The following is a 17,612-nucleotide window of genomic DNA, read 5'->3' as shown; positions in this document are numbered from 1 at the left end:
GTGCCTGGGGTTGTCCTGGCACGGCTCTGCCGCTGCCCCATCCGTTCAGGTGCCATAAACAAGGCACACATTCCATGCATGCTCGGGGCAGCTCCGGGATGCGGCGGCGGCGGAGCTGAATTGGGCCGACGGAGGCCTTTACCCCCAACGGTCAGGATGGCCGAGCGGTCTAAGGCGCTGCGTTCAGGTCGCAGTCTCCCCTGGAGGCGTGGGTTCGAATCCCACTCCTGACATAGGTTTTTTTTTTTTTTTTCTCTCCCTGTGCCCAGTGCGCTGCTGTTTTCATGCATGATGCCGCCAAACGCGGGTGGGCGCGGCCGGCCATCCTTGCACCGCCGTGGGTGGGCGAGCGGAGGCGGGAAGTGCGCCAGGGTCACGCGCGGTGCCTACGCATTTGCGCTTCCGTTCGGTGCAGGCGATACCGACAAAATCGGTTCGGACGGGATCCGCGGCCGCGCGTGTCGCGGTCAGCACCACTCTGGCCTGCAGTCCAGAGAGGGTCTCTACATGGGCCGGTTAGCTCAGTTGGTTAGAGCGTGGTGCTAATAACGCCAAGGTCGCGGGTTCGATCCCCGTACGGGCCACTCTCCTTTTGTGCTTCCCCCTTTTTGGGGGCCGCTGGTGCGGCTCTTTCCCGCACTCCTTGGGCCGATCAGCTAAAGGGGGTCAGAACCCCGCCCTTTGGGAGGCGCCCACACCTTGCCTAGGGGTAACAGCCGGAAAAAAGGGGCCGCGCCTGGAGTCCCGATTTGATGAGCCGGGAGTGTTTCTTGGGCGGGGCGGCGTTCAGGCGGATATGAGGAAACGAGGGGCTAAAGGAAAGGCGTTGTCCTGGGCTGATCTGTCACGGGCGGTGCCTGCAGGAGGGCCCGATTTTCTGTATGAAACAGACGCCAGTCCGCGCTGGAGAACGCTCCCCGAGGGGGCGGCAACTGGGTACAGGGGGTACCCCTCAGTCTCTGCGGAGAAAATGATGAAAACGATCAGCGCCCTGCCCAGCTTATCCCGTTACCTAGACTGACGCGAACCACTCACGCCACGCTGGGCTGCTGCGGGAACGGGAAGAGCGGGAAGAAGCCCGGCCAGGGAACAGCGGCGGTTCCCTCAAAATAAACCTCCTGGAAGGCCGGGGATAGGGCAGGCACCGCTGGGATTCGAACCCAGGATCTCCTGTTTACTAGACAGGCGCTTTAACCAGCTAAGCCACGGCGCCGGGCGGGCCGCGGGCAGCTCCGCCTTCCCCTGCCCTAAAGGGCGGGGGGACTCGCGGGGGCATCCCCTCCCTGCTGGAGCGTGCCCGCTCTGAGCTGGGGTTCTCGGGTAGTGGCTCCGAATTCTCTCATTTTCTTTATTTCTTTCAGGTGAAAATTTTTGTCGTGTCAAAAAGAAAAAAAAAAAAACAACAAAATAAAAAGCAAAAGGCGAGCGGAATTGGGACACCGGAGATGGAACATTCAGGAGTAAAAGCAGCTCCTCGTAGTCGGCAGGATTCGAACCTGCGCGGGAGGATCCCAATGGATTTCTAGTCCATCGCCTTAACCACTCGGCCACGACTACCGGATACACACCTCTTTTGGTTTTCCGGCTTTCCTCGCCCAGCCGGCTGCTCCGCCCCCTCACCTTTTCCAGCGTTTCCTTCTGGCGCGTTCCTGACTCGGCCCCCCGAAGGGCGCCTGGGTTTGCGCGCGGGTCCTCGAGGGGCCGCGCAGGCGCCGCGAGCAGGGACGGGCAGAGGCAGTTGATACCGTGTGTATTCCCGCCGCAGGACTACGCCTACGGTGGGCCGGTTAGCTCAGTTGGTTAGAGCGTGGTGCTAATAACGCCAAGGTCGCGGGTTCGATCCCCGTACGGGCCAGTAGGCTTTTTTAGGTGCTGGGTGGTTTTTTTTTGTTGTTGTTGTGTTTTGTTTTTCTCGTTTATTTTCGTCTTGCCATTTTAGCGTTCTCGGTCTCAAACCACTGACGTCCAGGGACGGGTCTCGGGCGTACTTACCCCGCAGCCGGGGCCAGGAGGACCAAAGTCGCCTCGCCCCGTCACGGCTAAAGCGCTCGCACATAGCAACGGCAGCAGGGAGAAAGAAAGAAAAGGAAAAAAAAAAAAGCAAAAAAAAAAAGCATCTTCCTGCCGTGACTCGGATTCGAACCGAGGTTGCTGCGGCCACAACGCAGAGTACTGACCACTATACGATCACGGCCACCCAACGCCCGGCGCCACCGCCGCGGACGTCGCCTTCCTTCTCCGCCGCATTCCTCCAGCCATGTTTCCCGTGGTAAGGAAACTGATGGAAGTTTCATCGAGGAAAAATAAAGCGGCGATGGCGCAGCAAAATGGCAAAGCTGCCTCCCCGTCGGGGAATCGAACCCCGGTCTCCCGCGTGACAGGCGGGGATACTAACCACTATACTAACGAGGAGTGCGTTGCAGGTTTTCCGCCCGGTGTCGGGCCGGAAGGCAGGAAGCGCCTGAGGGAAATGGCGGTGGCCCGGGCGCCCTCAGGGAGCCGCCCGCACTGCCGTGCCCGAGCGGGCACAAATGAAGATTCCCCAAGGCTTCCGTAACCACCTGCGGCCCGAGACCTCCTGCGTTTTCCTCATTCTGAGCTTGAACTGGAGGTTTACGGTGAGTCCCGACTCACGGAGCGGATTTGAAGAGTGTGACTGACATGGAAACCCAGCCCTTGGCCCCGAAATCCATCAACCTGTTGTCTGCCCTCTGAGAGGCGTGGTTTGCTGGGTGGTTTACGTTCAGAATTTTCAGATGGTCGCCAACGGGTAGTTGGGTTTTCCTTGCTAAAAAGGCAGCAAAGTTGGCACTGTGTAATCGGTTTCAGCAACAAAAAAAGGGGGGGGGGGGAACGACAATATAAAATACTATTTCCTCTAGCGTTGCACTGTCTGGAGGGGATCAGGAACCCCCAAAAAGCTGTCATCAGGAACTGGCGTTTTTAAGGCAAGTTTGTAACCAGTTTCTGCCGTGTACATGCGTCATTTTGCTCCACCTGCCGCCGACAGCGTCGGGATAAACGAAACACTATGTTTTAGTATTAAAAATTAGGCACTGCTTTATTCACAGCACCGGCGTGCATGAGTACAGCTCTGCCTAGATGCAGGGCCACTTTCAAAACTTTTCACTTATTTATACATTTTTATCAAACTAAGAATTAATGTCCATTGGTTATAAACATTTTTTCATTAAATAATACTCTATATCCTGTTGGTTATTGATTTCTCATGATGCACATTTTCAGTCTTTTTACTGTCTTTTTCCCTGATAAGGCGTTTCCAGCACAAATGCTGAATTGTGTTTGTTAGTTTCTTAAACTTCTGGTTTTTGCAGCATGTCCTAGGAGGCTGTAAATTCTGCATCCCAGGTGTCCAGTTATCAGCAATACCTCTCTCCCCTAGGCTTTGTTCACTGAAGCTCATCAGGGTTAGTTTAGCAAAACTTAAAAAAGTTTCAGTGCTTTTTCCCAACCAATTCTAATGATAGTAGTCTGTAAAAAAAAAATAAAATGGCTGCTTGCTGGCTAAAGTGGAAAATCGCACTGTTTATGAGTAGTACTATGCTTGATTGATGTAGTAGTACAATGATTGATTAAAAACAATTAATTAGAAAGCTAATTAAAACCATTATATGGTGGAAGAGTTCTTGGCTAAACAGAAGTTCAAAAATTAGTTTTATGAACATGATTGCTTACCTGCAATGTACCATAATTAAGAGGGGGAAAATAAATGTCCATCTTATCCTTTACTCCCTCATTCCTGGACTAGATATGCTTTTGTGATATTACAAATTTAGGTTATATTGGTTTTTTTGGACCAATTGTTTTTCCTGGGAAAGATGTTGAAAGTATTAAATTTGACTCCTTGGGGAAGGGAAAAGGAAACACATTTCAAACATTTAATTCTAAGTATTGCATTTAGACAAACATCTGTCATCAAAGATTCACCATGTACATTTCTGATGCAACAGTTGACAAGGCAATTACTTATTTCTTACTCCAGAAAAGAAAAACAATTTCAAACTCTCCCTAGGCATCCTTCTTATCCTAAAAGACTGGAAAATGTATTTGGAAATGTATTTTGAAGTCTAATGACACAATAGCTATATATTATAGGAGCAAAACAAACTGTGCGTCTTGCATTTTTAAAATAGTGAAATAGTTATTTCATAATTTTCTTAGAAAGTGGTATTTTAAAGGACTGAGTGACCAATAAATTAGGAATAGCCTGAAAAAAATAATCAGGGTTGGTAATAATATGAGTTAGGGCTGCAATCCCTTCTCTTGCAGAAAGACACGATGATTCATTGCAGTTGCATTGTAGCTTCTGGCTCCCTACACACAAATTTGCAGTTGTTCTTTCTTTATGAGCAATCTCCTGCTCTGGAAAAGGTCTTATCCCAGTGGCTCTGAAATTATTTTATGGTAAGAGGTCTCACAACAGCAGAAACAAAAAGTAACCTTACAACCTCTCTCTTCTCTGACTCTTGTCTTTGTCATGATGCTTCTTGAGCTTGAAATTCTAACAAAATCCATTAGAAGTGTTTTTGAGAAAGCACGAGACAGAGTTTAAAATCCATATTCTGCTTATAACAGGCACTCTTCATTTTGTCGCTGGAGTGATTCTATTTCCTAAATTTTTTTATCAACTTCCTGAGAACCGTGGTCTCTGATGGAGGAAAACCCACAATCTTGGAGTCCCACAGTGTTAGTGATTGAATGCTGCTGCTTAAGGAATGCTGTTGAATTTAGACCACCTCAGAGTTACTTTTTAAGGTGTATGACTTTGCAGATTCTTCCAGTTCTGCAGCTAATCAAATAATTATTTTTTTGGTGGACTGTCCACTTTTTTTTTTAAGGCCCAGCATGTCACTGGTAAATTACGCCTTTTCAATTTAGAAGTCTTTATTCCAAAAAGCCCCCTTATTGTGGGGCTTTCTGCTTCTTTTTTCTTTATGAACATTTGAGTTTTTCTGCCCTTTTTCCAATCAGTTTTCTCTTGTCCTTTTCCTTCCTTACTCCGTATTTTCTTACGCATCTCCTCACACTATGCCATGCTTTAGCGGCAGCTTTGGGATCTTTTTCTCAGGCGTGCAGGAATGTCTGTGTTAAATGTTGCCCTGGTTTGAGGAAGCTCTTTTATTGTCATGATACTTTCATAGATGCTTCTCTATGCAGATATTACCTTATTTTTGTTTCCTAGCATGTTTTTTATTGATGTATTTAATGTAGGTCGCGTTAGTGGCAAATGAAACAAAGGAGAGGAACTCAACTTAGCACTCATACTGACTGCTTGTGAAGGGAAGGCCTGGGAATTTGATTCCTCTACAACTTTTTCACTGACTCAGAGGTTTTTAATTCTGGAATATTTTCTGCATTTTTCTAATCAATGCCTTGATTTCACAAGTGATCCAAATGACCCATCACCGGGGAAGGGTTCCCGTTCCTATGTCCCGGCGCTGGGAGCGGCAGCAGCGCCAGGGGCGGGCGGGGGTCCCGCTGGCGGCTCTTGGGGGTCGCTGTGGGGAGCACTCCTCTCACCTTGCTCCTCGTTAGTACATTGGTGAATATCTCCGCCTGTCACACGGGAAACCACGGTTTAATTCTCTCACGGGGAGGCCGCCTTGCCTTTTATCGCCGGGGAGTGTTCCTGCTTCATCCTCTTCCCATCTCAGCCCCGTCCGCGGTGGACCGACCGGGGAACGGTTCCTGGTTGCTGTTCGTTTCGGTGGTGCTGTTGCCCCGCCGGGTGGTGCGCGTCCGTGTGCGGGGTGCAGCCTCGCCAAGCCGCTCCGTGCCGCCGGAGGGACCAGGCAAAGAAAAACGAAAGGTTTGAAAGTCTCAATTTTTTAGGAATACTCCTCACCCCGGTTAGTGCCCTTGCTGCTCTACCACGGCTCCATGAAACAACTCGCCGAGGCAGTGTCTAGGAAGAGCGATCGCGTAATGCTGCGGAGTGGCGCTTTGCAGCGGCTGCACCCACAGCACGTCCACCAGAGCTCCTCGGGTGCTTGCACCGACAACTCGTATCACAAGTCGGCCGGTTAGCTCAGTTGGTTAGAGCGTGGTGCTAATAACGCCAAGGTCGCGGGTTCGATCCCCGTACGGGCCACTTTCGATGATTAGGGTTTTTTTTGTTTTTTTTTTCTCTTGGACGTCGCATGAGGAGATCGCTGACTTAGTAGATTATCACTTTATTTTGTTTTGGGGGCGGAGGTGTAACACGGAAAGGAACGCGGTATCCCCCCACAAGAAGCCTGACTTGGGTGGTCATGGGGGGGACAGCGAGTGCGAGCCGGGCCGGCGCTTGTCCCCACCCTGCCCGGGCACGGGGCCAGGCTAGCCGTCACCCACATGCCAGAAACCCGCGGCAGCCCAGGTGGTAGCACCTGGCAATGGGGAGACATCATTTTTATATCTAACTCCTCGTTAGTATAGTGGTTAGTATCCCCGCCTGTCACGCGGGAGACCGGGGTTCGATTCCCCGACGGGGAGGCAGAGCTGCCCGTTTTTAACTCGTTCGGGGGGAAATGCAATTGCTCCCTACTTGCTTTTTCCCTATCGGCTCCTCAACGAAATTCGTGCTGGGAGACAAGAAAATCAGTGCAAAGCTGGGAGGACCGTAAAGGCACAGCTGGATGCCTTAGGGCAACACACAGCAGCGTCCTGATGCACCATCGACCTCCTTGGCAATGGAGCTGGCATGGGCATCATTCTGTTGTCTTGATCGCAACACAGATGCTCAGTGTCATTTTCTCCTCAAACGGACAGCCATCCCTCTGTTCTCAGGAATTAACAACCCACATTCTCACAGTTATTGATCAGCTGCTGCAGCACATCTTAAACTATTTCCCCCCTCTATAGTCAACAAGACATCATCAAAATACATGCGATTAAATATCACCTTTTCCACAGCTTCCTGAAAGCACAGTTTAAGGTTTAATATAATACCAAATATTCCCTTTATTCTTTAAAAAATGTTTTTAAGCATCCCAACATTTTATAAGGCTAAGCAGTGCTATTTAGGCACAAATAATGCTTTCATTTCCCTGAACACATCACAGTAGTTTGCCATTTTGCAGTCATCTAAAGCATGCAGAATAGCCCTGTGAGGCTGTCACCAGTCCTTCACAAGGCAACAGCAACAGGGGGTGACAACGTCAGCCCATCAATCTAAAAGAATGAGTAGCCCATCAATCTAAAAGAATGAGTTCACACATATGCAAGTTCTAACAAGTCTACAGCATAATTAAGGCAGGAGGTAAGAGTATAAATAGACACACTGAAACACCACACAACATCAGTTTGAATGGGCTGGTTTGCAGGCATTCCTGTTCTCTCAGAATGGCTCAGTGAAAGCAATCCAACATCTTCATGATCCGTGTCAGTGCACCCAGTCTTTGGGATTTCGCAGAACCTCCAGGATTTCTGCTTCTTTGGAGCTCTCTGGTGGGTTGTGCATGTACTCCCACCTGCAAGGAGAGGGGAAACTCATTCAGACAGCCCATTCTCCTGCACCAAGGCTGTTTAGACTGGACTTGCCTTTTCTAAGGATGCAAAGCTACAGACATAGTTGATACTCTTGCCTGAGGTGACAGATATGGTTACAAATCACAAGTTCAGTAAAAAGAAATAATAATGCCACCAGGGTAGATGAGAGAGATGTTAGCTTCATCTTTTTATGAATTTTTGAAAAAGCTGGAAGGACAAGGAAAAAGGAAAGAGCAGTGTCCCATTCCCCACAAGGCATGCAGGTTTATATTTGCAAAAATCTTTTAACAGTCTCTTGTGACACACTAGTATCACATGGAAGATGAATAAAAAAAGGAACCCACAGAATTTTGACAGTGACACAAGACATTTTTCCAGAATCTGGACTGGAAACTCCTGCTTTTAAAAAAAAGTGCATTTCATTGAAAAGGCAATTGAAAGAGGCACAACAGAGAAAGTATGAGCAGTCACAGAGGGATGGGTACATCCTCCTTCCATTCCCCCCCCCCCCCCCGGAATGACCCATTCCCGCTGTGAAGTGAGTCAGTTACATTGATGAAAAAGAGCAAACCCGGACAATCCCAGAAATTAAATCAAAACATAGGACATGCTACACCACCAGGTCAGGGATACATCAGGTGTCAGTGGGATGAAAATAAACTGCCTACACGGTTACAGGGCAGCAGGCGGTTTTCCTAGCAGAGGGAAGTCATTAGTGAGCTTTATGGAATTCATTATAGGATCTGTACTACCCACATACCCAAAAGCAACCTGAAAGTAAGAATAAATAGTAAATGACTGAACTTGCTGGTGTCATAAGCATAAGCAAGATGGATTAAAACCTAGAAAGACAGTTAAAAACAGTATTTAGCCAAGCAACTGAGCAGTAAAATGGCAGGTGAAATTCACTGTTGATTGATGTGATGGACACAGGAAAAAGGTTGCATACAGATTGAGTTAAATTTTATTGCCCAGAAAAGACCTTGGCATCCTAACAGTTCTATGAAAAAGCCACCTCAATGCTGAACAGCAGTCAAAACCAGCAAACAGAATATTAGGATTATTAAAGGAATAATGAATTAAAACATCGCTATGCCACTGTGAGTCAGCAGCACACCTGAATCTTGTATACAGATATGTAGCTTACATTGTCTGTTCCTTATCCCCCGTTTAGAAATGGTACAGAAAACTTAAGCCTAGAGAAAGTGGCCAAAGTATGAAACAGCAACTGTACAGAAGACTAAAAGAGCAGGAGTTGTCAGCCTGGAAAACAAACAATGAAAAGTCCCTAGAAGCCTATAATATAACAACTGTTATGGGGAAAATAACAGGAAATCATGTTACTCAGTGAAAAGTCAGATGAAGTCATCAGGTTCAAGTAGAAAACAAAGAGGTACTTTCTCATGCAACACACAGTTAAACTGTGGAGCTCCTTGCCACACATTTGGAAGGACTGCCAGAAGCTCTCAGGGTTTCTAAGGGCTACTAAACAAAAACCCATGGAGCGAGAACAATAAATCTATCAAGAGGAACTAAGCATGAAAACCATCAATTTTTTGCCAGAAAATCTCTATGCTACACACTAGTGACAACTAGGTGAGTATAACAGAGAAGCATCTGCATTTGTAGAATAGAGAACTTTACTTGTCCAGTTCTTGTATCAGGCATGAACTCACCACTGTTAAGAGACTGGAGATGAGGAGAGACTTTTGATTTAATCCTATGAAGTATTTTACTAAGAACAGTGCCTACTGCAACCCCACATAACTACACCCTTACCTTGCAGTCAGTGGCAGAGACATAAGAATGCTTTCAATTCTTGATCCTGGTGTCAGGAGGCCAAACTTTGTACCTCTGTCGTAAAGCAAGTTGAACTCTACATACCTATGGGAATGAAGAGATGCAACAGAAAAAAAAAAAAAAAAAGAGTTTATTAGCAGAAGTTGGCTGTGCTTTCTTCAACTGGCAAACCTCAAACAAAACCAGTCTGTCTTTCTGCTGAGTTGGGGGTCAACTGTTCTTTAGCATCCTCTGCGCAGGAATGCAGGTGTGACCTTGCCACTCCACAGAGCACAGGGAGAAGTGACCTCAGCTAAGAGACTAGAACAGACCAGTTGTTCAAAGGAGAGCAGTCTGCAGGCTCCTGTGCTGTACTGTACTCCTCCCATGCCTCAGCCCTGCTGGCGAGCTCGACACAACGTTTACCTTGGTTCTTCTATTCTTTGTGGGGGTGTCAGACAGAAAGAGGGGTTTTAAAGGTACTGAAAATAACCAGAGAAAAAAATGCTACTGTGCAGTCCTCCATGCTGAAGGACACATAAGCAGCATGGTCAGAAGAGTGTTTCCTGGTTCCTGGGAAGATCTGGAAAGCAGCAGAAGTCAGATAGGTTCAGAGTGCTAGCTGGGACTTGTGATGAAATAAGACCATTTTCTCCTCCCAGCATAGGAACAGAGCTGTGACAATTCATCAGGAATTATCTTGATAGCCAGTACAGGATGTTTGTACTTAAAGATATAGGAAGGGAAAAGCTCTTCTCTCTCTGCAGAAATGGAAAGCTTTACATAGCCCCATAATCTGCAAACAGGCCCAGGGAAATAGACAGGCCTCAACAGCTGGTCCTGGATGCAACTTAGAAAAGCTACTCCCCTTTTTAAACTTTGCACGTTTGCTAAATCACATCCAAGACTGGATCCTGAAAGCCCAAGGTTCCCAAGAACAGTCCCACCAAATTAAGGACGCTTGCTTAAGTGACCAACATCTGCAGGCCAGTGATCTGAACTTGAATGCTTACACTCTTTCCATGCCAGTCTCACATTTCTCTGCAGAACAGGCAGAAACTCAAGACTCTAGTTAAGCACAATGCACATGTAATTTCATTTGTCCATATACTCACACAATCACAGGACATGGAGAACAGAGTACAACTGTATTGACCAATGTACTCAAGCTTTTGCACCATTAACAGTTGGTGACATTAACAAGCATCCTCCTAAGTCTTTTACAGTAACCTTGGACCATGCCAGAATAAAAAAATCCAACCCACTGTATTCCTTTGTACGAATCCTCAATTCCTTTACAGGAATTTCAATGCCAAGATCAGATGGAATTTGTATGTAAGGAGCTGAAAGCACTCAAGTACAGTTATTTCCTGACTTTTTGCTGCATTACTTAATAGGAAGCACCATTCCCTCACCCTTAGCTCCCCAAGTGACAGGGCAGCCTCTCCTAGGTTGCAGGAGAGAGCAGGATTCAGGACACCAAGAACACCCACACCCTTTTACCTGTTACACAGCAGAAGCTTCTCTTGCTATGTGAAGGAGTTTGAAAGAAACAGTGGCATTTTGTTTGGGTTGCTTGTGTTGCAACATGAGAGAGTGGGAAATGCCTTTTTGCATCCTCTTTGGCAATCTAGCGTTGGATTTCAGAACTAGTGCTATGCACAAAAATGCTGAAATTCATGAGCTTTTTTGGCCCACACAACCTGTAACCAAAAGGTTACAGTTCATATTTTTTCTTGCCAGCACAGTGCACCTCCTGTGTATACTTTTGTTCCTCCAGTACTCACCGTCCTCTCCGAAGCTGTTGCCATAGCTTTTCCTCTGGTGTAAAGGAGTCATGGCAGTGCTTTTTCACAATGGGAATGTAACAAGGCACGACAGCTTTGGCACAACTCTTTACAAACTGGAATACTTCCTCCTTGGAGGGAGAGTCCATATCATCAAAGAATATGCCTCCAATCCCTCTTCGCTCGCCACGGTGTTTGATATAGAAGTAGTCATCACACCTAGAAGAAACATCAGATGCTTACTAACATGGTCCAGAGTATTCAAAGACATGAACAGAACTCCAAAGAGCTGTTTGCTGCAGGACAGAAACAGTGAAATACTGACCACCAGGTCAGTTTCTGCAGGGCTGGGTGCCCCACTGTTTCCCTGACTGCCCAGAGCCAGGATGGTGCAGCATCATCTGGAAAGCACTCCCGTGTTACTTGCAGTAAAAGCTCTGAATAAATTATCTCTGTAAAGCTACACCTAATCATAAAGTCGCTGAACAACATGAAGGATGCATCCATGGGGGTTGATCCAATCCATAGCCTCTCCCTACTCGGAACAGGGACATCTGATTTCAAAACTTTTGAAACTAAGGGCTCTCAATAGATTCCACTCCCAGCATTATATGTAGTTCCCAAGTTATTTGGACTATAACTTGGAAGATAATTTATTCTCTTTGCCATTCAAGTAAAATAATTTTCTTCATCAAAACAAAGGTAATCTAAGGCCCCAAGATCAGATAAGAAAGCAATTGTCAAGGCACCTTTCCTTGGAAAAAGGCTTTTTAATAGTTAAAACTTGGAAAATTGAGTCATTATAGCAGTTGCTTTTCATGAGTCATGTTTAAGTTTATAAATGCGTAAGGACATCTTACCCTAAAAGCAATTAATCTCTTTTGTATTTATGGGGAGTATTTAGTTGTGAAATTACTGTAACTTAAATGACTCAATCCTATCTCTCTTATAATTCCTTGCTTGGGCATGCGAGTCTTCACATGGAGGAGAAAGCAAAGGGAAGTAGGAAACAGAAACCATCAACATCAAGAAAACCTGGCCTTCCTTTAGGGTTTGTTTTCCATACAGGACCAGATTTCCATATATCCACAATCGTTCCTAAGCATTATATATAGCATGGCCATAACATGAGAGACATGGAGATTTAACAGACAACCTACACTATTTTTTTATTCACTGGGATGATCAGTGTTTTTTATTTTATGATAGCAGGAAGAATTAGGAAAAAATGCCAGGTCAAAAACATAGAAGAAAATAAGCCTGACAAAAATCTTAAACCTAGATCAGGTAGACAATATGATAAATGCAATAACCACAAAAATCTTTAGGAAAGTGGTAAAATGTCTCCTACCCCTGTAACTGTCATTGCTAACTTTATGCTACAAAGAACCTGACTCTTAAGGCAGATTCTCTAAACTACCATGCAAAAAATCCTCAGACAGCAAGACTGTAATCTCAAGGCTCTAAGATGTGTCTCTCTACTAAGTGGTTGCCACCCAAACTACAACACCCAGTTTATCTCCTGTCCTCAGACAAGACCTGGTAGCTTACAAAAGGGTACCCCTACCTTCAGCTTGTGGCAGATAGGATTATCAGACACAGAACACCAAGTTCCCACTTAATAGTGGAAGATCCCATCACTTGTATCTCTCAGCTCAAGAAGAACATTCAAAGTTTGCATCTTAGAAAATGTACTGTTGAACTCTCAGTGAATATGTCACCAGAGAAGAAATACAGCTTCATCAAATTATGAAGCTTCTACATTAAGGACAAGATCTTTACTTACCTGGAAATTAGGAGAAAGAAAAAAAAAAGCCATGAAGGCCAGACTGAAGGCAGAAAAAAAAAGTGGGGTTTTCAGAACTGCTATGATGGCCCAAGAGCTTACATTGAATCATGCACATTTACCATGAGTTCACTGTAAGCAGAATTTGTGCAAGTCCATAGGGCAGAAGTCTTGTCCTAGTTTAGCACCAGAGGCTAAAAGGAATTGTAAGTTGCTTAACAAAGTCAGCTTGGTTTTTCTTTGGGCTATAGATTTGCGATCCTAGTTGTCAGCCCTCTGATTTGAAAAGTCCAGGATTCTGTAAATAAGATCTTTCTTTAGACAATGCTTTGTCCCAGTACACTTCTGATTTTCATTAGGGCTTTCTGATACTTTTCAAAAGGAAGCAGAACCTACAGTTCCTAGCATACACTTCACTGCCAACATCCAGTGTTACTTTCTGCTCCCCCCAAGCACACCTTTCCCCACATACCATTTCTTGTACTTGGGATACAGCTTCAGATCGTGCTTGTCACAGGCTTCTTTCAGAGTTTTGTGAAAATGAACAGCATCCTCTTCATTCAGGTAAGTTGGAGTGAGGTCAGTCCCACCACCAAACCACCACTGTTTAGTTCCTATAGCAGAGACAAGCAGCAACATTTTTCTTTTAAACTTCTGAACAGCAACTTGTTGCTAGTGGTTCACCAATAACTAACAACTACTTTTACAGTACAAAACAAAATCATTTTTCAGTGGTGTCCCTAAACTTCTATAGTAAAAGATTTGACTACAAGGTAGCACGATAATCAGTGACTTCAGGAAAAGATGAAACAAACTTCAACGTAGTGAAAATCATTTTGCACCACTGACTCTAACTATAGGATAGCAGTTTCACAAGATGGGCTGGAGACTCTTGACATAGCTGGAAGCAAACTCACACTGGTTCTTGATCTCTTACCCCAGCCATGCATTCACACTCCCTTTGGGCAGTCAGACATTTCATACATTCTTCATTGGATTATAAACCTTACCATCTGCTTCTTCAATTTCAAAGTATCTGTAGTTGAAGTGCATGGTTGGAACATGAGGATTCTTTGGATGGATAACAGAGCTCACACCCATGGCACAAAAAGGCAGCTTCCCTAGATAAAAAGATGCACAGAGAAAACTCTTCAGTTTTTCAAAAAACTTAATTTGTTATCATTTAAGGAAGATCACTATTTTCCCTTAGGCTCCAAGCCACAACAGGAAAACATCTCATATTGGGTCACCATAATTATTAATCATGGGCAAGTTATTTCTCATTCATACACTTCTGGACACCTAACTCAACTCTCTCTTTGGTATTTGTTCTAAAATGTGACAATACTTTGAAGAACCCACTAGATGAAGACCACTTAAAACATAATGCACTGCTAAGGCTTTCTACCACCCCCAGTCCTCACAACTACTCTTTGCTACACAAACATGTGTTGAGTCCCCTTTAGCCTTCAGGTGTTGTTGGTTTTCTCCCTCCATCTCTTTGGTACATAATTCCTGTACTGTTTCACTGTTGCGCTACAGTGTCATTATTGAGAAACCACCCGTGCCTGAATACATTCCTTACAGCAGCAAGACAGAGAGAGAAGCACTCCTGTGCCGGGCTGTCTAGGGACATGAAAGTCCACCTGTCAGGCTTATTGATTAGAAATCACTATGATACAAATGAAAACCTTTGAGCTCCAATCAGTCTGGCCTTCCTCGTGTTCTGCTCAAAGGCCAGGTTGCTTTCAGAGTACCTGCACAGGAATACTCAGGTGAACTCGTCCCGTCCCCTATCCCAACTGCGCCCTAGATGCCTTACCGTCCTTGGCCTTCAGAGACTTCCCCCTGCTCCGCATCTGCCGCGCTGCCTCCTCCGACAGGAGCCCGGACACGACGGACACGTTCACACCCGCCTTCTCGAAGACCTCGCCATCCTGCAGCACGCAGCTGATGCCGCCTCCGCCTGCCAACGCCAGGCTCCGGGTCAGGATCACCGACGGGTGACCGAGCCCGGGGTGCCGGTGTCCGCGGTCTACCCCGCGGCTCTCCCGTACCTTCTTTCCTTTCCCAGCTGTCAACGACGAAGGAGGCGCCGGGGTCCAGGGCGGCCAGGGCGCGACACACCTCCGCCTGCGTCTCCATGATGAGCAGCTCCATGCGGCTCCGCAGCTCCCGCCGCCGCCGCCGCAGCTCCCGCAGCCCGCTCACCGGCGGCGCCATGAACCGCTGCCGCAGCTCCTTCTCCTCCTCGTCCTCCCGGGCCGCCGCCAACGCGACTTGCCGCCGCCGCCACAGCCCCAGCGCCAGCCCCAGCCCCAGCCCGCCCAGCGCCCCCGCGGCCGCCAGCGCGGCCCGCCGCGCCCCCCGGCCCGCCGGCCCCGGCGGCGCGGAGCCCAGCGCCCGGGCCAAGGCTAGGGCGGGCGGGCCGCGGGCAGCCCCGCGGAACAGGCGCGCAGCCGCCGCCATGACCGGCACCTGCGCCGCAGTGCCGGCGGGGCGGAGCGGGGCCGGGGCGGGGCTGGGGCCGCGCCGGGTATGGACGTGTGTCTACACACGGATTCGATTAGGGCGGAAAGCACCTCTGAGATCATCCAGTCCGGACTGTCGTCTATCACCACATTGTCAGCTAGACCACGGGGTACTATCTGGCGCGTTCTGTCTTCTTTTAAACACCTCCAGGGACAGTGACTCCACCATCTCCCTGGGCGGTCCAATCCAAAGTCTAATAACCCTTTCTGTGAAAAAATTCTTCCTAATGTCAACCTAAACCTCCCCTGGCACAGCTTAACGCTATGTCCTCTTATCATGTCGCTGGTTGCCTGGAAGAGAGTGATCCCCACCTGGCTATAGCCTCCTGTTAGGTAGTTGTAGAAGTGATACAATCACCCCTGAGTCTCCTTCAGGCTGAACAACCCCGGCTCCCTCAGCCACTCCTCATAAGACTTGTGCTCCAGACCCTTCACCAGCTCCACTGTTCTACTTTGGACCTGCTCCAGCACCTCTGGCCTTTCTGAACTGAGGAGCCCTGAACTGGACACAGTATTTGACATGTGGCCTCACCAGTGCTGAGCATAGAGGAAGAATCACTTCACTAGTCCTGCTGGTCACGGTGTTTCTGAAACAGGCCAGAATGCCATTGGCACACAGCTGGCCTGTACATGTCTGTACAGCCCATCCACACTGGCTGTTGTGAAAGACTGCAAGCATCCCATAACCCTCCCATCTGGATCTGTGCTGCCCATTGTGTGTGGGTGTCATGACAAGGGTGAGACATCAATGGATGCAGCACTCAGGTGCCACACCTCGCCTAGTGCAGCTTTGGGAGAGGGGGCTGTGCTGTCCTTGTGCCTGTAAAACATCTCTACACACTGCTTACAAATAAACTGGTATTGTTGATGCAACTACATGGAGCTGCAGAGTTGTTTCGTGAGTAAGGGCTTGTATAGGGCCAGGCATTGCTGGAATAGGGGTAAAGTTGTATTTTACTGAGCTGTCCTGTGAACCATGTGGAATTGCTCTTCTGCATATGGGATTTCTGGTTTTCTACTCATAGTAATGAGTTTTTAGAACCTAAATAGTCTGTGAGACCACCAGTTTAGTGCAATAGGAGTATTTCCCATGGATCTTGGAGGGGAAATGCTATACACCCTTTGTTCTTTCTAAAGTTGAAGGACATTTTCTTTCCTAATATAATGGAGGAACTGGAGACACGTGTGCAGTAAAAGGACTTTGATCTCACTGCAATTACAGAGACATGGTGGGATAACTTGCATGACTGCAGTGTTGTCATGAAGGGCTACACCCTGTTTAGAGAGACTGACCAGAAAGGTGCAGTGGTGGAGTTGCCCCCACTGTGAGAGAGCATTTGGAATGTATCGAGCTCTGCCTTTGGGTGGACAACAAGCAAGTCAAGAGCTCATGGGTTAGGAAAAAAGGCAGATAAATAGGGGTAACACTGTTGTTGGTATTTGCTACACAGCACCTGAGCAGGAAAAAGTGGATGAAGCCTTCTATAGGCAGCTTGAAGCAGCCTCACAATCACAGGCTCCTGGTTCTGCTGAGGGACTTTAACTACCCTGACACCAGCTGGAGAAATAACAAGGTGACAAAAGTGATTAAGGGACTGGAGTATCTCTCTTATGAGGAAAGGCTGAGGGAGCTGTGTCTGTTCAGCCTCGAGAAGAGATGACTGAGAGTAGACCTCATCAGTGTCTATGAATAACTGAAGGGAGGATGTCAGGTTCTGCTCGGTGGTGCCAAGCAATGGAACAAGAAGGCATCGAGTAGAAACTGATGCACAAGAAGTTTTACCTGAACAGGAGTAAGAACTTCTTTACTGTGACCAAGCATGGAAACAGGATCCCCAGAGAGAAAGTGGAGTCTCCCTCCCTGGAGAACCATCTGGACACAATCCTGTGCCATCTGTATCCTGTACTCTGGGATCGCCCTGCTTGAGCAGGGAGGTTGGACCAGATGATCCACTGTGGTCCCTTCCAAACTACCCAGCCTGTGATTCAGTGAAAATAAGAATTCAGAATAACAAAGAGAAGGCCTGTGTAGAGCCAGATGTTGAAAGGTACTTCATAGCATGAAAACGGCTCGGCCCTGCAAAGATTGCACTTTGGTATTGGATTGTTCCTTGGAAACAGTAATTTGGTATTTCTGAACTGATTTCCACATATACTACCCAAGCACAGATCAATGTCAAGGGTGGCTCTGTAGAAAATATGGAGATTAATCCCTATTATGGATCTAGGCTTCATTAT

General features: G+C 47.1%; 2 protein-coding genes and 9 non-coding genes across 13 annotated transcripts in view; 6 read left to right on the top strand and 5 right to left on the bottom strand.

Annotated features, from left to right (window-relative positions):
* The first annotated feature begins 150 nt into the window (after positions 1 to 150).
* TRNAL-CAG (transfer RNA leucine (anticodon CAG)) lies at positions 151 to 233 on the top strand. The gene has a single exon. It is a non-coding gene; the product is annotated as a tRNA-Leu (tRNA).
* Positions 234 to 510: 277 nt separating this feature from the next.
* Positions 511 to 584, top strand: TRNAI-AAU (transfer RNA isoleucine (anticodon AAU)). Its single transcript has one exon. It is a non-coding gene; the product is annotated as a tRNA-Ile (tRNA).
* Positions 585 to 817: 233 nt separating this feature from the next.
* ST3GAL6 (ST3 beta-galactoside alpha-2,3-sialyltransferase 6) overlaps positions 818 to 17,612 on the top strand; it is a 138,794-nt gene continuing 121,999 nt past the window's right edge. For 2 of the 3 annotated variants that reach the window (XM_088158866.1, XM_088158858.1), the window contains exon 1: positions 818 to 2,618. The gene's annotated coding sequence lies outside the window, so the exon portion shown is untranslated. The remainder of the gene's footprint in view (positions 2,619 to 17,612) is intronic. The other variant, XM_088158871.1, reaches the window with a different exon arrangement.
* Positions 1,140 to 1,213, bottom strand: TRNAT-AGU (transfer RNA threonine (anticodon AGU)). The gene has a single exon. It is a non-coding gene; the product is annotated as a tRNA-Thr (tRNA).
* Positions 1,476 to 1,557, bottom strand: TRNAS-AGA (transfer RNA serine (anticodon AGA)). The gene has a single exon. It is a non-coding gene; the product is annotated as a tRNA-Ser (tRNA).
* Positions 1,782 to 1,855, top strand: TRNAI-AAU (transfer RNA isoleucine (anticodon AAU)). Its single transcript has one exon. It is a non-coding gene; the product is annotated as a tRNA-Ile (tRNA).
* Positions 2,123 to 2,194, bottom strand: TRNAH-GUG (transfer RNA histidin (anticodon GUG)). Its single transcript has one exon. It is a non-coding gene; the product is annotated as a tRNA-His (tRNA).
* On the bottom strand, positions 2,341 to 2,412 carry TRNAD-GUC (transfer RNA aspartic acid (anticodon GUC)). The gene has a single exon. It is a non-coding gene; the product is annotated as a tRNA-Asp (tRNA).
* TRNAI-AAU (transfer RNA isoleucine (anticodon AAU)) lies at positions 6,039 to 6,112 on the top strand. Its single transcript has one exon. It is a non-coding gene; the product is annotated as a tRNA-Ile (tRNA).
* Positions 6,424 to 6,495, top strand: TRNAD-GUC (transfer RNA aspartic acid (anticodon GUC)). The gene has a single exon. It is a non-coding gene; the product is annotated as a tRNA-Asp (tRNA).
* Positions 6,917 to 15,328, bottom strand: CPOX (coproporphyrinogen oxidase). The gene is made up of 7 exons (XM_014878590.2): positions 14,901 to 15,328; positions 14,666 to 14,809; positions 13,854 to 13,964; positions 13,316 to 13,457; positions 11,058 to 11,276; positions 9,271 to 9,375; positions 6,917 to 7,472 (listed from the first exon to the last, which is right to left on the bottom strand). The coding sequence occupies exons 1-7, from the start codon at positions 15,310 to 15,312 to the stop codon at positions 7,385 to 7,387; spliced, it is 1,221 nt and encodes a 406-aa protein (XP_014734076.1). The 5' UTR covers positions 15,313 to 15,328; the 3' UTR covers positions 6,917 to 7,384.

The sequence above is a fragment of the Sturnus vulgaris genome, chromosome 2 (assembly GCF_052056855.1).
Source record: "Sturnus vulgaris isolate bStuVul1 chromosome 2, bStuVul1.hap1, whole genome shotgun sequence".
Classification (NCBI taxonomy): domain Eukaryota; kingdom Metazoa; phylum Chordata; class Aves; order Passeriformes; family Sturnidae; genus Sturnus; species Sturnus vulgaris.
This window is presented reverse-complemented; position numbering and strand designations above follow the sequence as displayed.

Coding starts and splice junctions, on each gene's coding strand:
- CPOX (XM_014878590.2), bottom strand. CDS start 15,312: ATGGCGGCGGCTGCGCGCCTGTTCCGCGGGGCTGCCCGCGGCCCGCCC. Junction 14,810..14,900: donor CAGCTGGGAAAGGAAAGAAG/GTACGGGAGAGC, acceptor TGGCGTTGGCAG/GCGGAGGCGGCATCAGCTGC. Junction 7,473..9,270: donor TCTCTGCCACTGACTGCAAG/GTAAGGGTGTAG, acceptor CTCTCCTTGCAG/GTGGGAGTACATGCACAACC.